This window comes from Mus caroli, unplaced genomic scaffold (assembly GCF_978045245.1).
Source record: "Mus caroli unplaced genomic scaffold, Mus_caroli_1 scaffold_10, whole genome shotgun sequence".
Classification (NCBI taxonomy): Eukaryota; Metazoa; Chordata; class Mammalia; order Rodentia; family Muridae; genus Mus; species Mus caroli.
The window spans coordinates 4,156,098-4,173,423 of NW_028227265.1; the positions used below are offsets into that span (position 1 = coordinate 4,156,098).

At 50.0% G+C, this 17,326-nt stretch overlaps 1 protein-coding gene across 1 annotated transcript in view; it reads right to left on the reverse strand.

Annotated features, from left to right (window-relative positions):
• Disc1 (DISC1 scaffold protein) overlaps positions 1-17,326 on the reverse strand; it is a 210,771-nt gene that overhangs the window by 120,756 nt on the left and 72,689 nt on the right. The window contains exons 5-6 of the mRNA XM_021170050.3: positions 11,512-11,632; positions 8,357-8,592 (exon numbers count right to left, since the gene is read on the reverse strand). Coding sequence (XP_021025709.1) covers positions 8,357-8,592; positions 11,512-11,632 — 357 coding nt within the window. The remainder of the gene's footprint in view (positions 1-8,356; positions 8,593-11,511; positions 11,633-17,326) is intronic.

Below are 17,326 nucleotides of genomic sequence, written 5' to 3' on the forward strand. Positions count from 1 at the left end.
TTGAGGCCCACCCAGGCTATGTGAGGTCTTCTCTCAATCAATCAACAAATGAGTAGTGAACTATCCTTCAGAGCAGAGGGCACTGCAGACTCAGAAGTCGTCCCCAAATGACCTCTTTTACGACCGTAACCTCTTCCTTCACAACATCTGCCCTAGGAGGAGCAGAGTCAAGGGCTGGGGAGTCTCAGCGGGCAAAGCAGGAGAACCTGAGTTTCACTCCCATAAGCAGGTATTTACAAAAGCCATGGGGCTGGAAAGATGGCTCAGCAGTGAAGAGGATTGGTTGCTCTTCCGGAGGACCCAGGTTCAATTCCCAGCATCCACATGGCAGCTCACAGCTGTCTTTAACTCCAGATTCAGGGGGATCAGATGCCTTCTTCTGGCTCCTGTGGGCACGGCATGTATGTTGTGTGTAACCATTCATGCAGGCAAACACCCATATGTGCAAAGTAAAGTTTAAAACAAGATGTTTTTAAAAGCCAGGTGTGGTGCTATGTGCTTCAGGTTTAGTGAGGGGTCTGGGCTCACACAACAAGGTGGAAAGCTACTGTGGAAGAAACCTGAGATTGATCCCTGTGCCTCCACATGCACACATACATGTGTGTGAGCACCCACACACGTGCACACCTACCTTCACACACACAAGCATGCACACATGGAGAAGAAGAAAGGAGGAGGAGGAAAGAGGAGAGAGAAGAGAGGGAAAGCCCGAGATGGGAGGAGGAGAGAGAGGGAAGACTGGCAACACACCGAGAGAAACTCCACATGAGGATCCAAGGATGCAAGTCAGAGGCCTTCAGACACCTTGACCCTGGCTGGGCTTTAGCCTCCACATCAGAACAGTGAATATCTTTTAAGTCACCCCCCTCCCCGCAACCCCGTCTCTGCTGCTGTCTCTGCTGCTGCTGTTGATGTGGAAGTAAACGCATGCACATGGAATCTTCGGTTTCCAGTAAGATTAACCTTATCTGTTGTTCAAAGCCTGCGCATTGGCTTAACATGGCAGGGGGCGGGGGAGAGGGAGAGAGGAAGGGAGGGAGGGAGAGAAGGAGGGAAGAAGAGAGGAAAGAAGAGAGGGAGAGAAGGAGGGAGGGAGGGAGGGAGAGGAGGGAGGGAGGGGAGGAGGGAGGGAGAGAGGGGAGGAAGGAGGGAGGGGAGGAGGGAGGGAGGGAGGGAGTGGAGGGAGGGAGGGAGTGGAGGGAGGGAGGGAGGGAGTGGAGGGAGGGAGGATTATCTTTCTGTGCAGTGGTGCTACAGCACAGACTCTCAGTACACAGCTTTGTCCCCAGAACTGCCTGCGCAGAAGTCTGACTTTCGTGCAAAGCCACGTGTTAGCATCCGTGTTCCGATTCTCTTCTGTCTCCTTTTTCCCCCCATGACTCAATTCCACAATCTTCCTTATTTAGCAGAATTTAGTTTAAGAGTGAGACTGTTCCCAAAGCAAGTGGGCAATGACAGGAAGGGCCTGGTGACAGCTGTGCTAAGAAAGGCTGCTTGGGTCTGGAACTTAAGAGAAACTGGACTCTGCTGATATTAACAACCTTGCCAGTGACCCGCAGAGGACAAGCAGGTCAGAATCTGACAGGGGGGACTGCTGTAGGGAATAAAGAAGTCACCCACTTGACCTTTTGACCCTGAAACCCTTATGACCTCACTGCTGATGACATCACACATTATCAGCAGGTCTGTGGAGTGCAGATGACAGGAGAGCCCTGAATTCCTCCAGACTTGAGATAGATCACTGAGGCAAGACAGGCTGGACACATGCACCAGGACTGTTCCGTACAGTCTTGTCAAAGGCTGCTTAGCTGATGCCTCTGCTCCCGGGACAGGCAGTGTGGTGCAGTGGTCAGAGGCCCATGCCAAGAGGCAGGTGTCCAGTGCCCATGTGCCGGCTTTAGTGAGTGTGTCCCCTCTATCCACTCGGGTGGCAGGGTGGCCTTACTGCTGACAGTAAGGACAGACAGAAGATAGGCAGGTCTGTGCTGCCAGTGATGGATAAAGCTGTCAAGTGAAGTAGAGAGAGATCTCCTAACACATCACCCAGATAGTTTGAGTAAGAAAGTGCACACACATGCACACACCCATGTATACACAAGCACAAACACATATTCATATGCTCATGTACATACACATATGCAAACATATACACAAATGTACAAAGATACACAAACACAAGCATATACACATACATGTAGCCGTATGTACACATACCACACAAACATAACCACACACAAATACATATGTAGCCACAGTTACACACACCTCACAAACATAGGAACACACAAATATACATGTAGCAACCCACTGTTCCTGTCAGATGAGGCAGATTCCCAGGCAGAGGTAGGGAACACAAATGGAGCCCAGAAGTTAAACAGCAGCCACCCCCAGAAATGGGGGTGCAGACTGGAGACTGCTCCCTGGCTGAGGGCTGCTCTGGTGTGCTGTCCTACTTGGTAGGTAGGTATCACGTACCCTCATCCCCTGGGCACAGTCATGACACAGGGTCTCACACCTGGCTGCTTCCACTCACCCATCTTGAGGATTCTCTGCCACAACTCCCTGATTAGGGGGGAACCTGTCTTCCAACCTCACCCTTGCTATCTCCCTGGGTTCTCCACTCTCTATGGTGTGTATTTGAAGGACAGAGATGATAAGTTTTGTTTCCAGTTAACTGTGACGTGCTGGCTTCTGCTCATTCAAATCTCAGTTACAAGAAGCCCTGGCCCGGTTGTGGGACTCTGACTTCACACAAGGCACCATGTGCGGCAGCCACTCCACACACAGCCCCAGGCCACTGTCTCACTGCAGAACCCCTGGTTAGTCCGCTAAAGGGGAAAGAGGCACAGCAGGCCTGGCGTCTGCCTTCCCGGCATCCTCCCCGGCCCAGCTGTGACACAAGCGAGCGTCCAGATTCTCCCAAGTGAAAGCCAGCCAGATTTGCTGGAAGCAGGGATCGGAGTGTCTCACAGTTTATGCCAACAGTTTCTAAAAGAGACGCGACATGTTTCTTCCAAATGCACAACCGGAGACAGGTCATCCATGAGCTGCCAGAACACATTTCACATGAAGCATGAAATGTCCCGGGAGCCGAGTGATGAAGGACCCAACCACAGACCACTGTAAGCAGCCAAGCATCCCTGAAGAGTGTGCCAGGAAGCCTCGCACCAGCCTGCTGTTGTTAGTACGACAATTATCCTCATCTAGCTGTACAGGGAGCCAGATGCATGCTAGACGAGGTCCCAGGCTACCCTCCCCTGGACCGTAAAGCACAGCGGGGGGGGGGAGGGGGGGATACAGCTGGCAGCACTGGAGAGCAATGAGCTTGAATTACAACACCCCTCCTCCTCAGAGGCCAAATAGGCGGAACCCCCGTACAGAGACACAGCCCTCAGGAAGCAGTGGAAACCGTCACCTCGATCCTCTTGTTTCCCTCTTCCTCACAAGCCTTCTCCACCCTCACATCCCAGCCCCATGTCTGGGATGGAGTAAGTCAGGTTCCTTCCTGGCCACCTGCATCAAAAGGAGGTCTTGTGGGACAAAAGACAACTGCCAAGGCTAGGCAGATGACTTTGGTTAAGGGCACTCACATGGTGGCTCCCAGCTGCCTGTAACTCCAGTTCCAATGCCCTCTTCTGGCCTCTGTGGGCATCGGGCATGCATGTGGTACACAGATACATAGACAGGTAAAACATTCATATGGATAAAATAAGCTAATTTTTTTTTAATTAAGATGAGTTGGGGCTTGTTTGCAAGGCCAGGGGTTGACATTTCAGGCAAGACCCTAACTCTCTTCTGAATTTAATTTTTAATTAGCGTGTGGTATTTTCATACACAGCTTTGCTTGTTCCTCCCTACCCCAATCTGCTCCTCATGATCCCCCATCTTGTAAACACTGGCAGGGACAAAGACATCCCCAGAGAGGCACGTGTGTCCCTTCTTTTGGCCATCAGATTTTGGCTATCAGGAGTCTCACACTGGCAGAAGGAGAAGGCCGGAGCAATCTAGAGCGAACTTGTCCCTTAGAGAGATGTCCCATGGTTCTGACACCGTGTTAGATTACTGAGCAGTGCAGACTGGAGCTGAAAGGAGGGTCAGTGATGGGAGGGACCACACTTGACCAGCACTGCTAAGCTATACCCATGTGTGCCCTATGTAAGACCAAACCTCCTGTTAGGACCCTCACGAGGGACTTGGAGGTCACTGGACCTCACTGTTTTGTCAACAGGTCACAATGAATAAACCTTTCTCTGCTTTTGCGATTCCGCATCCCTTTACCCTACTGAGGACAGGTGGCTCAGCTTACTTAGTCTGTTACGGCTGCCAACGCCACACTCCGACCCTAACAATTCCAGTAAGACCCTCAGTGTGTTACCCCCACCCCCACGCTCACTACTGGAACCGTCCCTCCCCCACACTCCCCTTTCCACTCCCATGGAGTCAGTCAGGGATAGGGCCTGTTCAGGTCCAGCAGCCTCTTTTTCGTGACTCCTCTGAAGGAAATGGCATGTCCCCTACCAAGAGGCCTTAAACCTGCAACCCCCCCCCCACAAGAAACCCTGCCTTCCCTGTGCTCTGGTTCCTGGAGAATGGCAGGCACTATAATTCTCATTTCTCCAAGGAAGTCTACAGAGCTGGGATCCCAGACTCCAAGATACCAGAAAGCTAAAGGAGGCGGGTACCCAGCCTGTAATGGGTACCTTAACTAAGTAGACTCCAGCCCCTCACCTCCTCAGTCAGCTCACACATTCCTTCCTTGGAAAGCAGGACCTCTCCCCTCTCCCTGCCTCTCAGGAATTAGCCTCAGCCTGGCTGCAGGTATGAGTTGTAGACTGTTCATCAACTGGTGTGATGACCCACCTTCCTCTGAGACCTGCAGGTGGACACATGCTGCCACAAGGGCCCCTCCTCCGAGCCCCTGTCACGCTGCTACTGCTGCTGTTCCTTCTATTATATTTAATAAGTTTACCACCCTAAGAGAGAATCACTGCCCCACCTGGGGATCCATCCCATAAACAGCCACCAAACCTATTGCATATGCCAGCAAGATTTTGCTGACAGGACCCTGTCTCTTGTGAGGCTATGCCAGTACCTGGCAAATACAGAAGTGGATGCTTATAGTCATCTATTACATGGAACACAGGGCCCCCAATGGAGGAGCTAGAGAAAGCACCCAAGGAGCTGAAGGGGTCTGCAATTCTATAGGAGGAACAACAATATGAGCTAACCAGTACTCCCAAAGCTCGTGTCTCTAGCTGCATATGTAGCAGAAGATGACCTAGTCAGTCATCATTGGGAGGAGAGGCCCTTGGTCTTGTGAAGATTATATGTCCCAGTGCAGGGAAATGCCAGGGCCAGGAAGCAGGAGTGGGCGGGTTGGGGAGCAGGGTCGGGGGAGGGTATAGGGGACTTTTGGGATAGCATTTGAAATGTAAATGAAGAAAATACCTAATTAAAAAAAAAGACAATCACCACCATCCCCGTGACATATGCATGTTCTTGCCTTCTCCACATCTCTTCCTTAAAGCCCCTTCCGTTTCCTAGCCTATGACCTCACTCCCACACAAATAAACATATAGGGAAGTCAGATGCTGGGATCCACATACAAGAGAGGACGTGTGGTACTTGTCTTTCTGGGGCATCACATAACATTGTATTTTCCAGTTCCTTCCATTTTCCTATACATTCTGAAATCTCATTTTTCTTTACAGCCAAATAAAAGCCCATTATCGATGTGCCTCAGGCTCATCACCCGACAGAGCCACAATGGCCATGGACGTATATCCCTGCGGTAGGAGGCAGCCTCTTGGGTCGATGCCTGGAAGGAAGTATTGCTAGGTTGTTTGGGCTTTCCATATTTAGTTTCATGAGAAACCTCCACGCTGATTTCCACAGTGGCTGCACCAGCCCGCCCTTCCGCCAGTGGTGAATGAGGGATCTGTTTTCTCTACAGCCTCAACATTGTCTGTCTGTAATGAGTCTGACATTTTATGTGGCTTCTGTGTTTCTATGTCCTGTCAACTTCCTGGCTTGAGACATCCTGATCCTCCTGGTGCTTAAAAGTTGTCTCTTTTGAGCTGCTGTAATTGATGGGTGCCAGAGGAGAGATGGTTTCTTTAGGGGTGAGGTCTCCCTTAGGTTGCCTGCTCCAGTGGATGACCCCGGACCCTCATGTATACAGACAGAACTTAGGGGACTTAAAGGGAGGGGGGTTATTGTTGTTGTTGTTGTTAAGATTTATTTATTTATGTATGTATATGAACACACTGTAGCTCTACAGATGGCTGTGGGCCATCATGTGGTTGCTGGGGATTGAATTCAAGAACTCTGCTCACTTTGGTCAGTCCCACTCACTCTGGCCCAAAGATATATTTACTATTATATCTAAGTACACAGTAGCTGTCTTCAGATGTACCAGAAGAGGGCATCAGATCTTATTACAGGTGGTTGTGAGCCAATATGTGGTTGCTGGGATTTGAACTCAGGACCTTCAGAAAAGCAGTCAGTGCTCTTAACCATTGAGCCATCTCTCCAGCCCTTTGTTGTTGTGTTTTAGGATATGAATTGTTGGGAAACTGGGAAGAGGACACTGAGAGATATCCAGGAAGACTTGGAGGGGACAGGTGAGAGGCAGTTATGATCAAAATACATCCTGTGCATTATGAATTTCTCAGAGAATATTTTTTAGAGCCCTAGATGCCCATCAGGCCTCAAGCCAGCACAGGATTCCTGAGTAGCATGCTGGGATGACCCTGTCCTTAGCAAGTACCTGGATAAATTCTGGCAGGGTTCACTTGCCTGAGACCAGAAAGCACCTAGAGTCTGCAGCTGGCAGAGTCTGTCAGGTTTGTGAGTGATAAAAGTTGCTGGGCTGATACAGCCAGGTGTAGTGATGAATCCCAGAACTCATGAGGCTGAAGCAGGAGGATTGCCATAAGTTTGAGGCTAGCTGAGACTAAAAAGTATCCCTAAATGGTTCCACTGTCAGTCCCCACCCCCAATTCATCCAGGAATCACAAAATGCCCACAGACCGGGTGCATAGTGACCCAGCAGAGCCCTGAGCCCTCGCTGGACATCCTCCGCCCTCCAGGAGCACTTCTTCCTGCACATGTAAGAGTGAATTCCCTGTATCTCCAAAATGAGATTTGAATCTCTGAAGAGCAATGGGAAGATCAGACCAGCCTGAGCTACACAGTGAAGCCCTATCTCAAAAAATCAATCAATCAATAACAACATAGTAGATGTGTATGTGTGTATTTTACAAACCCCCCATGATGCCTGGGAAAGACTCACTTTGTGATAGGTAGATATACCCAGGTTTGAAAATCCTGAGCATGGGTTTTTTTTTTTTTCTTGTTGTTAAGATGTGGGAAAATTATAAACTTCTCTTTTAATCATTAGCTTTCCTAATCTTCTGTTCACTATCTGGAAAACGGACAGGAAAATATATGCAACCCACGAAGTGTAGGCACCAGGCATATGGTGATTGCTTAGCCACTGACAACCATCAGTCCAAGGTCGCTCATTCATCCCATTCACTCCAGTGCCTATGAAAACACTGGTTAAGCTGTCCTTTGGGAGATTTTTGTTTGTGCACATGTACATACATGTACATATACACACATGCCATAAAGAGAGACAGATAGACAGACAGACAGACAGACACACATACATACACACACACAGAGAGAGAGAGAGAGAGAGAGAGAGAGAGAGAGAGAGAGAGAGAGAGAGGTGTCAATCTTCCTTGATCACACTCAGGGTCACTGAATCTAGAGCTAAGCTGCCTGGCCAGCAAACCTCAGAGATCCTCCTGAGTCTGTGGCCCCAGAAACGAGGATAAAGGTGTGTACCCCTGCACCCAGATTTTTACACAGGGTCTGAGGATCTAAACTCAGATCCCCACACGTGTCCAATAACACTTTATAGCCGAGCATCACCGCAGCCCAGTGCATAGTCTTTCAAAGCCATGCCCTATCCCTTGATAGAAGTGGAATCTGTCTCTTTCCAGGAGATTATCTTCATCAAAAGCCAGTGTCACTATCTCTATCTAATTGAATCCCAAATGAAAGAGGGAGGGAGAGAAGGAAGGAGAGGTGAGCCAGCCCCTGGGAATGGTGGAAACTGCCTCTTGGAGAGAGGACACTGCAGACAGTTAGGGGTTAGGTGGATCGAATACCAAATAACTCCCAGGGCTCATGGCTGACCTCGCAGGCAATCTAACATCAAAATGCCTCCACCCCTTCCACTCAGCAAACAGACTGCCTGAGAAGGACCCGTGGACAAAGGACAGCAAAGTCACCTCAATAACCGGGAGAAAGAGGTAAAGTTGGAAACTCAGAAAGTCACCGGTACCTCCTGAGGGTCTCAGGTGGCTCCACGTGGAAGGGAGCCTGGCTGTCAGAGGTCAGGGTCTCTCCCAAGGCCTTGCTGACCTCCTGCAGCTGGTCTGGGGACATCTGGGCCACCAGTGCCATCAGGTCACAGCCCGGCCACCGGAACAGCACCTCCTGCTCCCCCAACTCTTGGCTCAGCCGTTTTTCCTTTGCCTCAAGCGCAGACATCCGTGCTCGGAGAGCTTCGATTTCCTTCTGTAGAGAGAGAGGGGGAACAGATTTCAGCCATTAACCCTGCTCTGCTGACAATGAGAATGGCTAAATGATAGGGGGCGCCATATGCACCACAGTCGCAAAGCCCACCTACCCCGCCCTTCTGAGGCAGGCAGATTCCAGAAGTTTGCTGAACCGGAAAAATCATGCCGCCAGCTTTGTGTTTTTGATGTGCTGGCAGGAAGGAAAACATTGCTTCCCCCCAAGCATTAAATATGGACAGGTGCGGGCCAAGGTTTTGATTTGATAAGACCCAGTGAATGGTGTGTCGCTCGCTGGCTTCCCTTCTGGCAGCAGGCAAGTGAGGGTGCTCGCAGCTCATACCACACACCGAGATGCCAGCTGTGAGCCAGGAGGAGAAAACCCTGTCCACAAACAATGAGGATTTAGGATGCACAGAAAGACAGGAGCCTTGGCTTGTCACAGCAACGGGATGCAGAGAACAAATGGCTGTCGGGGCCATGGAGCCTAATGTCCTTTAGCAAGTCGGACAGTTCGGTTCCCACAGTCGGTGAGGTGACTCTGTCCGCCAAGTGCTTGCCGTGCACGCACGAAGGGCTACTTTTTTTTTTTTTTTTTTTTTTTTTTTTTTTGGTTTTTCGAGACAGGGTTTCTCTGTGTAGCCCTAGCTGTCATGGAACTCACTTTGTAGACCAGCCTGGCCTCGAACTCAGAAATCCACCTGCCTCTGCCTCCCAAGTGCTGGGATTAAAGGCGTGCGCCACCTTCTGATTCCCCGGAACCCCTGGGAAAGCTGGGGTCCCACAGAATGAATTCCTTACCCAGCATGAGGGTGTGGTGAGCAGAGACAGGAGGATCCTGGGAACTTGCTGGCCAGCCAGCCAGTCTAGCCCAGCCAGTGAAATCTAGACTCAATAAGAAACTCTGGGTCAAAAACAAGGTGAAGGGTGATTGGGGTAAGCATCCAAATCAACTTCTGTCCTCCACATACATGTATGTGCACACACATGTGCACACATTCACACACACACACAATTTGCACTCATTGATTGACCCAGAATCTATGTTAATCCATAACTATCATCTGTCTCCAGGCCAACGCATAAACAAGCAGCAGGTGACTGAACATCATGTGCTTGGCGCTGGGCAGATAGCCATCTCGCTGCGTAGGAGTCTGAATACAGCACCAGGCTCTGCTGAGGGACACGCCCCTGTTCCCTCGCTGTTCCTAGCTGATAAGAGCACAGCTTAATTCCTGATATCTCCCCTATCTCCCGAATGTTCTCTCCACCCACGGAGCAGATTCTCCACAGCTTCTACCTCCTGCACCCACCTGCAGTCCCAGAGGAGAGAGATGAGCTCCAACACTCCCACCCAGAACTTCCGGCTAGCCCGCAGGCTCTGTGTTCAACAAGGCTCGGCTGCTCTGTCTGCCCTTGAGATCCACACTTCTCTCTCTCTCTCTCTCTCTCTCTCTCTCTCTCTCTCTCTCTCTCTCTCTCTCTCATTTTTTTGGTTTGGTTTGGTTTTGTTCCTCAGAGACAGCATTTCACTTAGCAGTCAGAGCTAGCCCAGGACTCATCTTGCAGCCCAGGCTTGAACGTACAGCAATACTTTTGCCTCAACCTCCCCATACTGGGAAGACAAGCTCAAGTTGCCCTAAACTATAGTAAAAGAGGCATAAGATTTAGCGTCTCTGCCACCACACATGCTCAGTTCAGTGATGTCAGCAAGCAAACTCACCATCCAACCACAAGACTCTATCCCCATTAAACACTAATTCTCCGTCCCCTGCCACCCCATCCTCACCCCCATTCCTTACCCCACCCACTCCCCACCGCACCTCAATCTCCTTTCCTACTCTGGGAATCTAAGTAGAATATTACAGTATCTCTCTTCCACGACTGTCTCATGCAGCATAACACAATGTCCTCCACATTCACCCACACCATGCCCCGTAGTACAGTGTCTTTTGTAAGCCTAGTCACAGACCTTTGCATCCACAACACAGTTTGCTTGTCTATCCAGCAATGGCCTCTTGGGCTGTCATCAGTTATAGTGACTAGATGTCTCGTCTAGACAGTGCTTTCTTTTCAGGTGTGTATCAACGGTGAGCGGGACTGGGTGCTGGGTGCGAAGAACTCCATTTTCAAATGTTTGAGGAACTGCAAGACTGTTTTCCATGATGAGAAAACATCTCATTCTTCTGTTAATTTTCTTCCACTTTCATGGGAGTGTGGTGTGTATATGTCCGCAGGCACTTGGGAGCACGTGGGTATGCATGCACGTGGAGGCCCAAAGTTGATGTTAAGAATCACACTGGATGGCTTTTCCACTCTGTCTATTGAGGCTCTTCCCATGAATCCCTGGTGCTGCTGCTTGGTGCTTCACTGACTCCCAGTTCCTGCTCCAGGCTGCAGGCTCGGCAGTCCCAGCGCCCCCCCCCCACACACACACCCCAACCCTTGGTTGCTTCTCAGTTCCTGCCCAGGGTCTACTTAGAAAACTTCTAGAGCCCTTTCCTGCCTCTGCTCTCTCACCTTGGAGCCTCATTTAGAGTTCTAACCCTGGGCACTTCCTGGCCAGATGTCACCACTGCTGTGAGCCAAGCATGGCCTCCACATATCTGCTGGTCATTACAGATGCAGCCTCACACCCGGGCTAGACTCAAAACCATGTCCCTTCACAGTGGTTTCCCAGAGTCCACCATGGTAGGGATTCCCACACACATTCCTAGCACACCAGCTGCCACAGAGAGCAGAACCAAAGGTCCTGACTCCCATCTGTGCAACTGCAACCCAGTTGTGCAAAGGAGTGGCCACTCCACCACCTCCGCTTTGAGTCCTTGCACTGCAGTGAAGCAAAGGCCCCCTCACTGCATCTGACTTACATGGGTAAGAGAGAGCCCACTCCCTCTCTGGAAGATTCTATTCCACTCACCTGCAATTGCTGTTTTTCTCGAATAAGCCAGTCCCTCCTGGTGATGGATGCAGGCAGGCTATCCTGGGCAGTGGTCCTCAGCTGTCCCTCAAGTGGGGCTTCTGGATCATCGCTGCCAGCCCTTCAAGTAACAGACATGCATTGGTACAGGTGTGGAGAAACAGATGAGCTCAGGTCGACATGTACTTAGAGACTGCACAAAGCTTGTCTCATCCGGGTGCTCACAGGGATGGAGCCCCTAATGTACATTTCTGTTTCAACTAGGATATGTTGGGGCTGGTTTTCTTGTTTTTGTTTTTGTTTTTTAATCTCTAACCAAGTTTCATCTATCTAGCCTGCACTTCCATATGCCCTAGCCCATGGCCACCCTGGCTATGAACACCTGGCACATAGTCAGCCCAAACTAAACTATACTGGAAGCATAAAATACAATCTAATTTAGAAATCCCACATGGGGCCAGGGAAAGTGGTCGCTTGGCATGAATGAAGCCCTGGGTTCCCCCTCCTCTTTCTCCTTGTTCTTCTCTTCTGCCACATCCCACCCTCCTCCATGGGAAAGTCCTCTGCAGGGCTCTTCCCAGGAAGGCACAGGCAGAACACAGCTCACAGAGATCAAGGCCACCATGAGAACTTAGCTTTGCCCTTCTCTGTTTTTGAACTAACCCAACCCTCTGAACCTCACAGCCTCCTCACACTGGACTACCTGGGGAAGGCAGGAAGGCACCCTGTCCTTGGGTGGTTAGCAGGGACCTCCAACATCCTACCACATGCACCAGTAAAGTGAACGTTGGACCTGTGTGGTGGGCACAGTCCTACATGAGATGAACATGAATATGAAGACTGTGGCACAGTAAGCCTCTTCCCTGTAACATGATTCTAAGACACCCTGGCTTCCAGCAGTTGTAGAAAGAGAGTAGAGGCTTCCCCGGGGCTCCAAGCTGCCACAGGCTCTTCAGGCTTGACTGTGAGTGTCAGAGGAAGACAGAGCTCCTCTTGTGCTGATGTCCCCAGTGAGTCAGGACTCAGCAAATACCTGCTGGATGGCTTGATGAACCCACAGCCTTAAAACTGGGAAGTCATCCCATCCCGTCTCCTGCTGCAATAGCTCATTTCTTCCCTTCAGTTATTTCTCAGCTTGCCTGGCATATGCTGATATTAGTGTTCCTCAAATTCCTCGAACTGATGCCATCTGGGTTGAGGTGGGAGCTGTTGTAGGAAGTCAGAGCAGAACTGAAATATCAGCTGTGGAGGGAAGCTACGGGAGCATAGCTGGGAACTGCATGGCGCTTTACTCCACCCATCACCTAACCCACAAGAAAAGCCCTGTGCTCCAAACAACATTCCTGTCTGTCTCTCATGCTCCTACTCCTGGGACAGAAGTGATCCACAGAGAGCCAGGGGTGGCCTCAGAACACATCTCTCAGCTATGAAGCATGGACACATTTCTGTCTTCCATGTCTGGTCCCTAGAGTCTCCCTCTGCTACCCGGCCTTTCCTTTATGTTCCTTAAGCCTCAGTGTGTGATGGTCCCTCAAGGCAGAGCAAATGGGCATCGACACTATAAACTAATCACTATGTAAAATGAGCAGACCCCTCAGGGAAAGACTGAAACGCGCAGCAGCACGGGATGTTAGTGCTTGGTGCTGGTGGGAACCTGGGGGCCTGAGATCTAAGCTTCCACTCTCAGACTGGGGTCTCCACTAGGACCTTCCCAGTTGTGCAAAAACTTGAATCTTTCTATCTGGTTTCTGTCCCATCAATCGCTGAAGGGACGAAACCTATCTGTAAAATCCGATAGCGAGACTCAGTATGACAGGGAAATGAACGGGCAACGTCTTTACATAATCCCTGATAATAACATCCGCCAATTCTCCCTCCCATGCCCTGTGTGCCCATTCCAATCCAAGGGTCACTGTGCCCTGCAACACTGCAGTCTGCCTCAGTGTCTGCCAGAGATCAAAGGGTTGTATGCTTAAGAGAGAGGAGAGGAAAGGCTGGTGCATGCCACCCACACTTGCTCCTGAGGTCCCATCCCAGGGGAGTAGACGAGCCACACTGATGCATCTTGGCAGTGGGCAGAGTCCTGTCTCAGTAGGTAGGGAGAGCCTTCCTGTGCTTTGTTTCTTATCTTTGTCAGATGCTGCTCCTCTGCAGAAGGGTTGCTGATAAAAGATATTCTGCATGCATATACACTCGGGAACACACACATGCACAAGCACACACAAGTGCACACACATGCACACATAAGCACAAGTGCAGCTAGGTGACAAGAGTGACCAGTGTGGTGTCCATATTATTGAGGAGCCAGAGAGAAGTCACATGGTATGCAGTGAGGGGAAAACAAGGTATCAATAAGAAGATTACCAGTCAACTGCTTGCTACAGTTGCTGAAAACTTTTGAGAAGAGGAGATTTTCCTTCAACTGAGTGTTGACCTTCTAACCCTGGTGTGCCAAAGAGGTAGACTCAGAAATGAGAGTTGACAAGAACAGGCCTAGAAGTCCTTCCTCCTAAGTCTGTGGGTTAGGTGCCTACGCCAGCCGTTGTGCCATGGGCTGCTGCCCTCAGCCCCTCCTGCCCTCCCCATGGTCAGAGTGAGGGGTGGACATACTTCCTTCCCACTGATTGGATCAAAGAGGAAGCAGTCTGACCTGCTACCACCATCAGAGGTCAGAGAGCCCCGGCACCTCAAGAATTGGGGTTTGTTTTTCCAGGGTATATAGCTGTCCAGTTTGGGTTCTCCTGATAGCTGGGCCTGAGGCAAGGATCTCAGTAGCTTGTGTTTAGAGAAGCAACCAAAGACACTAGAGAATAGGATAGCAGCGTAACGATCCACAGCAGACAGATGAGGCTAAGAATCTGACCTATGGTTGACATCGCATGGTGACAGGACCATGCGGGGGTAAATGTGGAAATGACTGTGACTGTGCCATCCACCCAGGACATTGTAACAAAGTGGGAAAGTGCATTGCCAGGCTGGAAAACAGCAGTTCTCAACCTTCCTAATACTGCGATCCTGTAATACAGCTCCTCGCACGGTGGCAAGCCCCGACCAAAACATTACTTTCCTTGCTACGTCATGACGGTAATTCTGCTACTTTATGAATAGTAATGTAAATATCTGATAAGTGACTTCTGTGAAAGGGTCCATCAACCCAAAGAAGTCATGACAAGTTGATAATCACTGTTGTAAAAGCTAAAAACCACCTTGTGCCACCTTGCACAGAGGAGTGGCATTTACCTCACCCAGAGACTAGTCCCCTTACTGAGCAACAGAGATTTATACCTGAGAGACAGTGGGAGGGCCTGATTCAACTGTCAGAGCCACTCAGTGACCCTCAAACCCTAGTGAGCTCGGTGCTAATATAAACAGTTCTCGGGGTGGGTAGACAAGCTTACTTGAGAATTCGAACAGTAATTTTAAAACCAAGAGACAATAAAAATAAGTAGATGGTAAAGTCTGAGGTTACTTACACCCCCTTAAACATGACTCTAAGCTTTCATAACCCGAGAAGCTGAGAGACCTCCTCCTCCCATGGCCAGATTGACAGGGAGGCTCAAAATCTGAGGGTCTCAAGAGACACCCTGGCAGTTTGAATACAGGAACATGCATTGCTTTCATCAGATTCTCAAAGAAACACTTGATCCTAGAAAGATAAGAAGAAACTTGTTTGAGTTACTAAGCTGTGTTGAAAGCTGGCCATGTTGACAAAACTATTTTATTTCTGCAGGAAAAGTCACCAGCATTTAGAACAGCCTTCTTCCGGGGTCTCGGGGCTGAGCTCCGGAGAAGTTTGTGTTCAGGGACCCCTGGTGGTCATCCTGAGGACTGCAGGAACTTCTGTCCTGAGGGTCCAGCTGACCCTGGTGAGTATAGGCAAACTTAGGCCACAGAGAAGCTGGCACAAGCAAAGGCTGACTTTAATAATTAGCAGCTATGTAGCCATGCCCACGTGCTCTGTAAGAATGTGATAATGACGCAGATGTCAAGTCATTTCTAGCTATCGTAATAACAGGACAGGTAAAGCTTGACAAAAGAAAAACCAAGAATAAAAAATAACTAAAGGGATAAAAACCCAGCCTCCATCCCTGGGTTGTAGCATCAGAAGGAAGCCTGGCTGAAGAGAGGTTCTCCCTCCAGCTCCCCCCACCCCGTGTTCACACATATGTTTGTGAACTGGTACAAATGTGTATACGTATGTAACTCCTGCACCAAGTCAGTTGAAGGGGTACCCGGTGCAGTCCTCCTCTGGGGACAGTTGTCCTTCACAATGTGGGACATTCAAGGCAGTGGATCAAAGGCTCAGGACTGAGATAGTCACCCAGGAAACTCCAGGAAGAGTCCGTGAGATGTGACCGACAGGCAGAGGGTTGGCACGGGGGTGGCTTTACTGTCTTGGAGGATGAGCAATCATTAGTGACTGCAATGGGATTCTCGGGAGACTGGAGAATTGTGCAACATTCTGCTGTGTGGGTAGCTGGTGCTGGTGCTGACTAGTCAGAGGTCAGCGCTGGTAAGGCTGGGGTCACAGAGGCTTTGAAGGTCACAGAGAGTGAGGTCATCCTGAAAGCCCAGTAGACACTGCTTCCTGCAGGGTCCTCCTGACTGCTTTGGGGGAAATGGATGATATACCAGAGTGGAGTTAAAGAAGCCAGCAAGGTGAGAGGCTGCTGCAGTGCGAGCAGAAGAAGCCTCCAGTGGCTGGAGGCTGGAAAGGTGACAGAGAATGACAGAAAGATGACAGAGATGACCAGAGCTAGCAACCCATGAGTTAGAGGGTAGGAGGTTGGAGCCCTGCGGTGTTCCTGAGGTAACTGGAGGTAGAAACCATGAGACAGGGAACCCAGGAGAAGAGGAGGAGGCATGAGGACAGGGATAATAGGTTTAGCAGGGTTCCTTTTTAAAGATGGTGGGTCTGGGAAGATAGCTCGGAGGATAAAGTGCTTACTGCACAAGCATGGGGATCCAACTTCAAACCCCAGAACCCACACAAAAGACAGACCCGCTGGAGGGCCTTCTTGTAATTCCTGCCCTCAAGAGACGAAGATAGGGTGATCCTCGGGTGATCTGGCTGGCTAGACTAACAAAAACCAGTGAGATCCAGGTTTAGCAAAAGGCCGCACCTCAATAAGGTAGAGAGCAATCAAGGAGGACACCCTGTTAACTTTGGGCCTCTGTATGCACACACACACACACATGTATATGCATGCACATGGCTAAAGTGCTACACATACATGCACACACTTACATACACATGCATACACACGTGTACACATGCATGCACACACACGTGTACACATGCATGCACACATGTACATACACACATGTGCATACACATACACCATGCACACACGCACACACATATGGAAATGCATATATCTATGCACACATACACAGGCAAAATAAAATTTAGAGCAGTTTCTCTGGCAGGGTTTTCTAGAGGAACAGAACCAAAAGAATGCATGTATTGTAAGAAGGAATTAGATTGGCTTACACGCTAGGCACTGGCTAATCCAACCATGCTGCCTGCATGCTGCAGGGGCAGAGAACACAGTCACGGCTCAGCCCACGAAGCTGGACAGCTCAGCAGTATTAAGCCAGAGCTGGAAGCCCAGAAGCTCCCTGGAGAGCTGTGGGTATTGCATCCGTGTCAAAAGGCCAAAGAAGCTAGAGCCCAAAGTCAGCAGAACTGCCGCCCGGCACGTGCACAGAAAGCTGGGAAGGCACATGAGCTTTGTCCTCAGCCTTCCTTCTTCTCCCAATCACTGTCATTCCAAGTGTCAATCATCTCTGGAAATGTCTCCACAGACCCCTG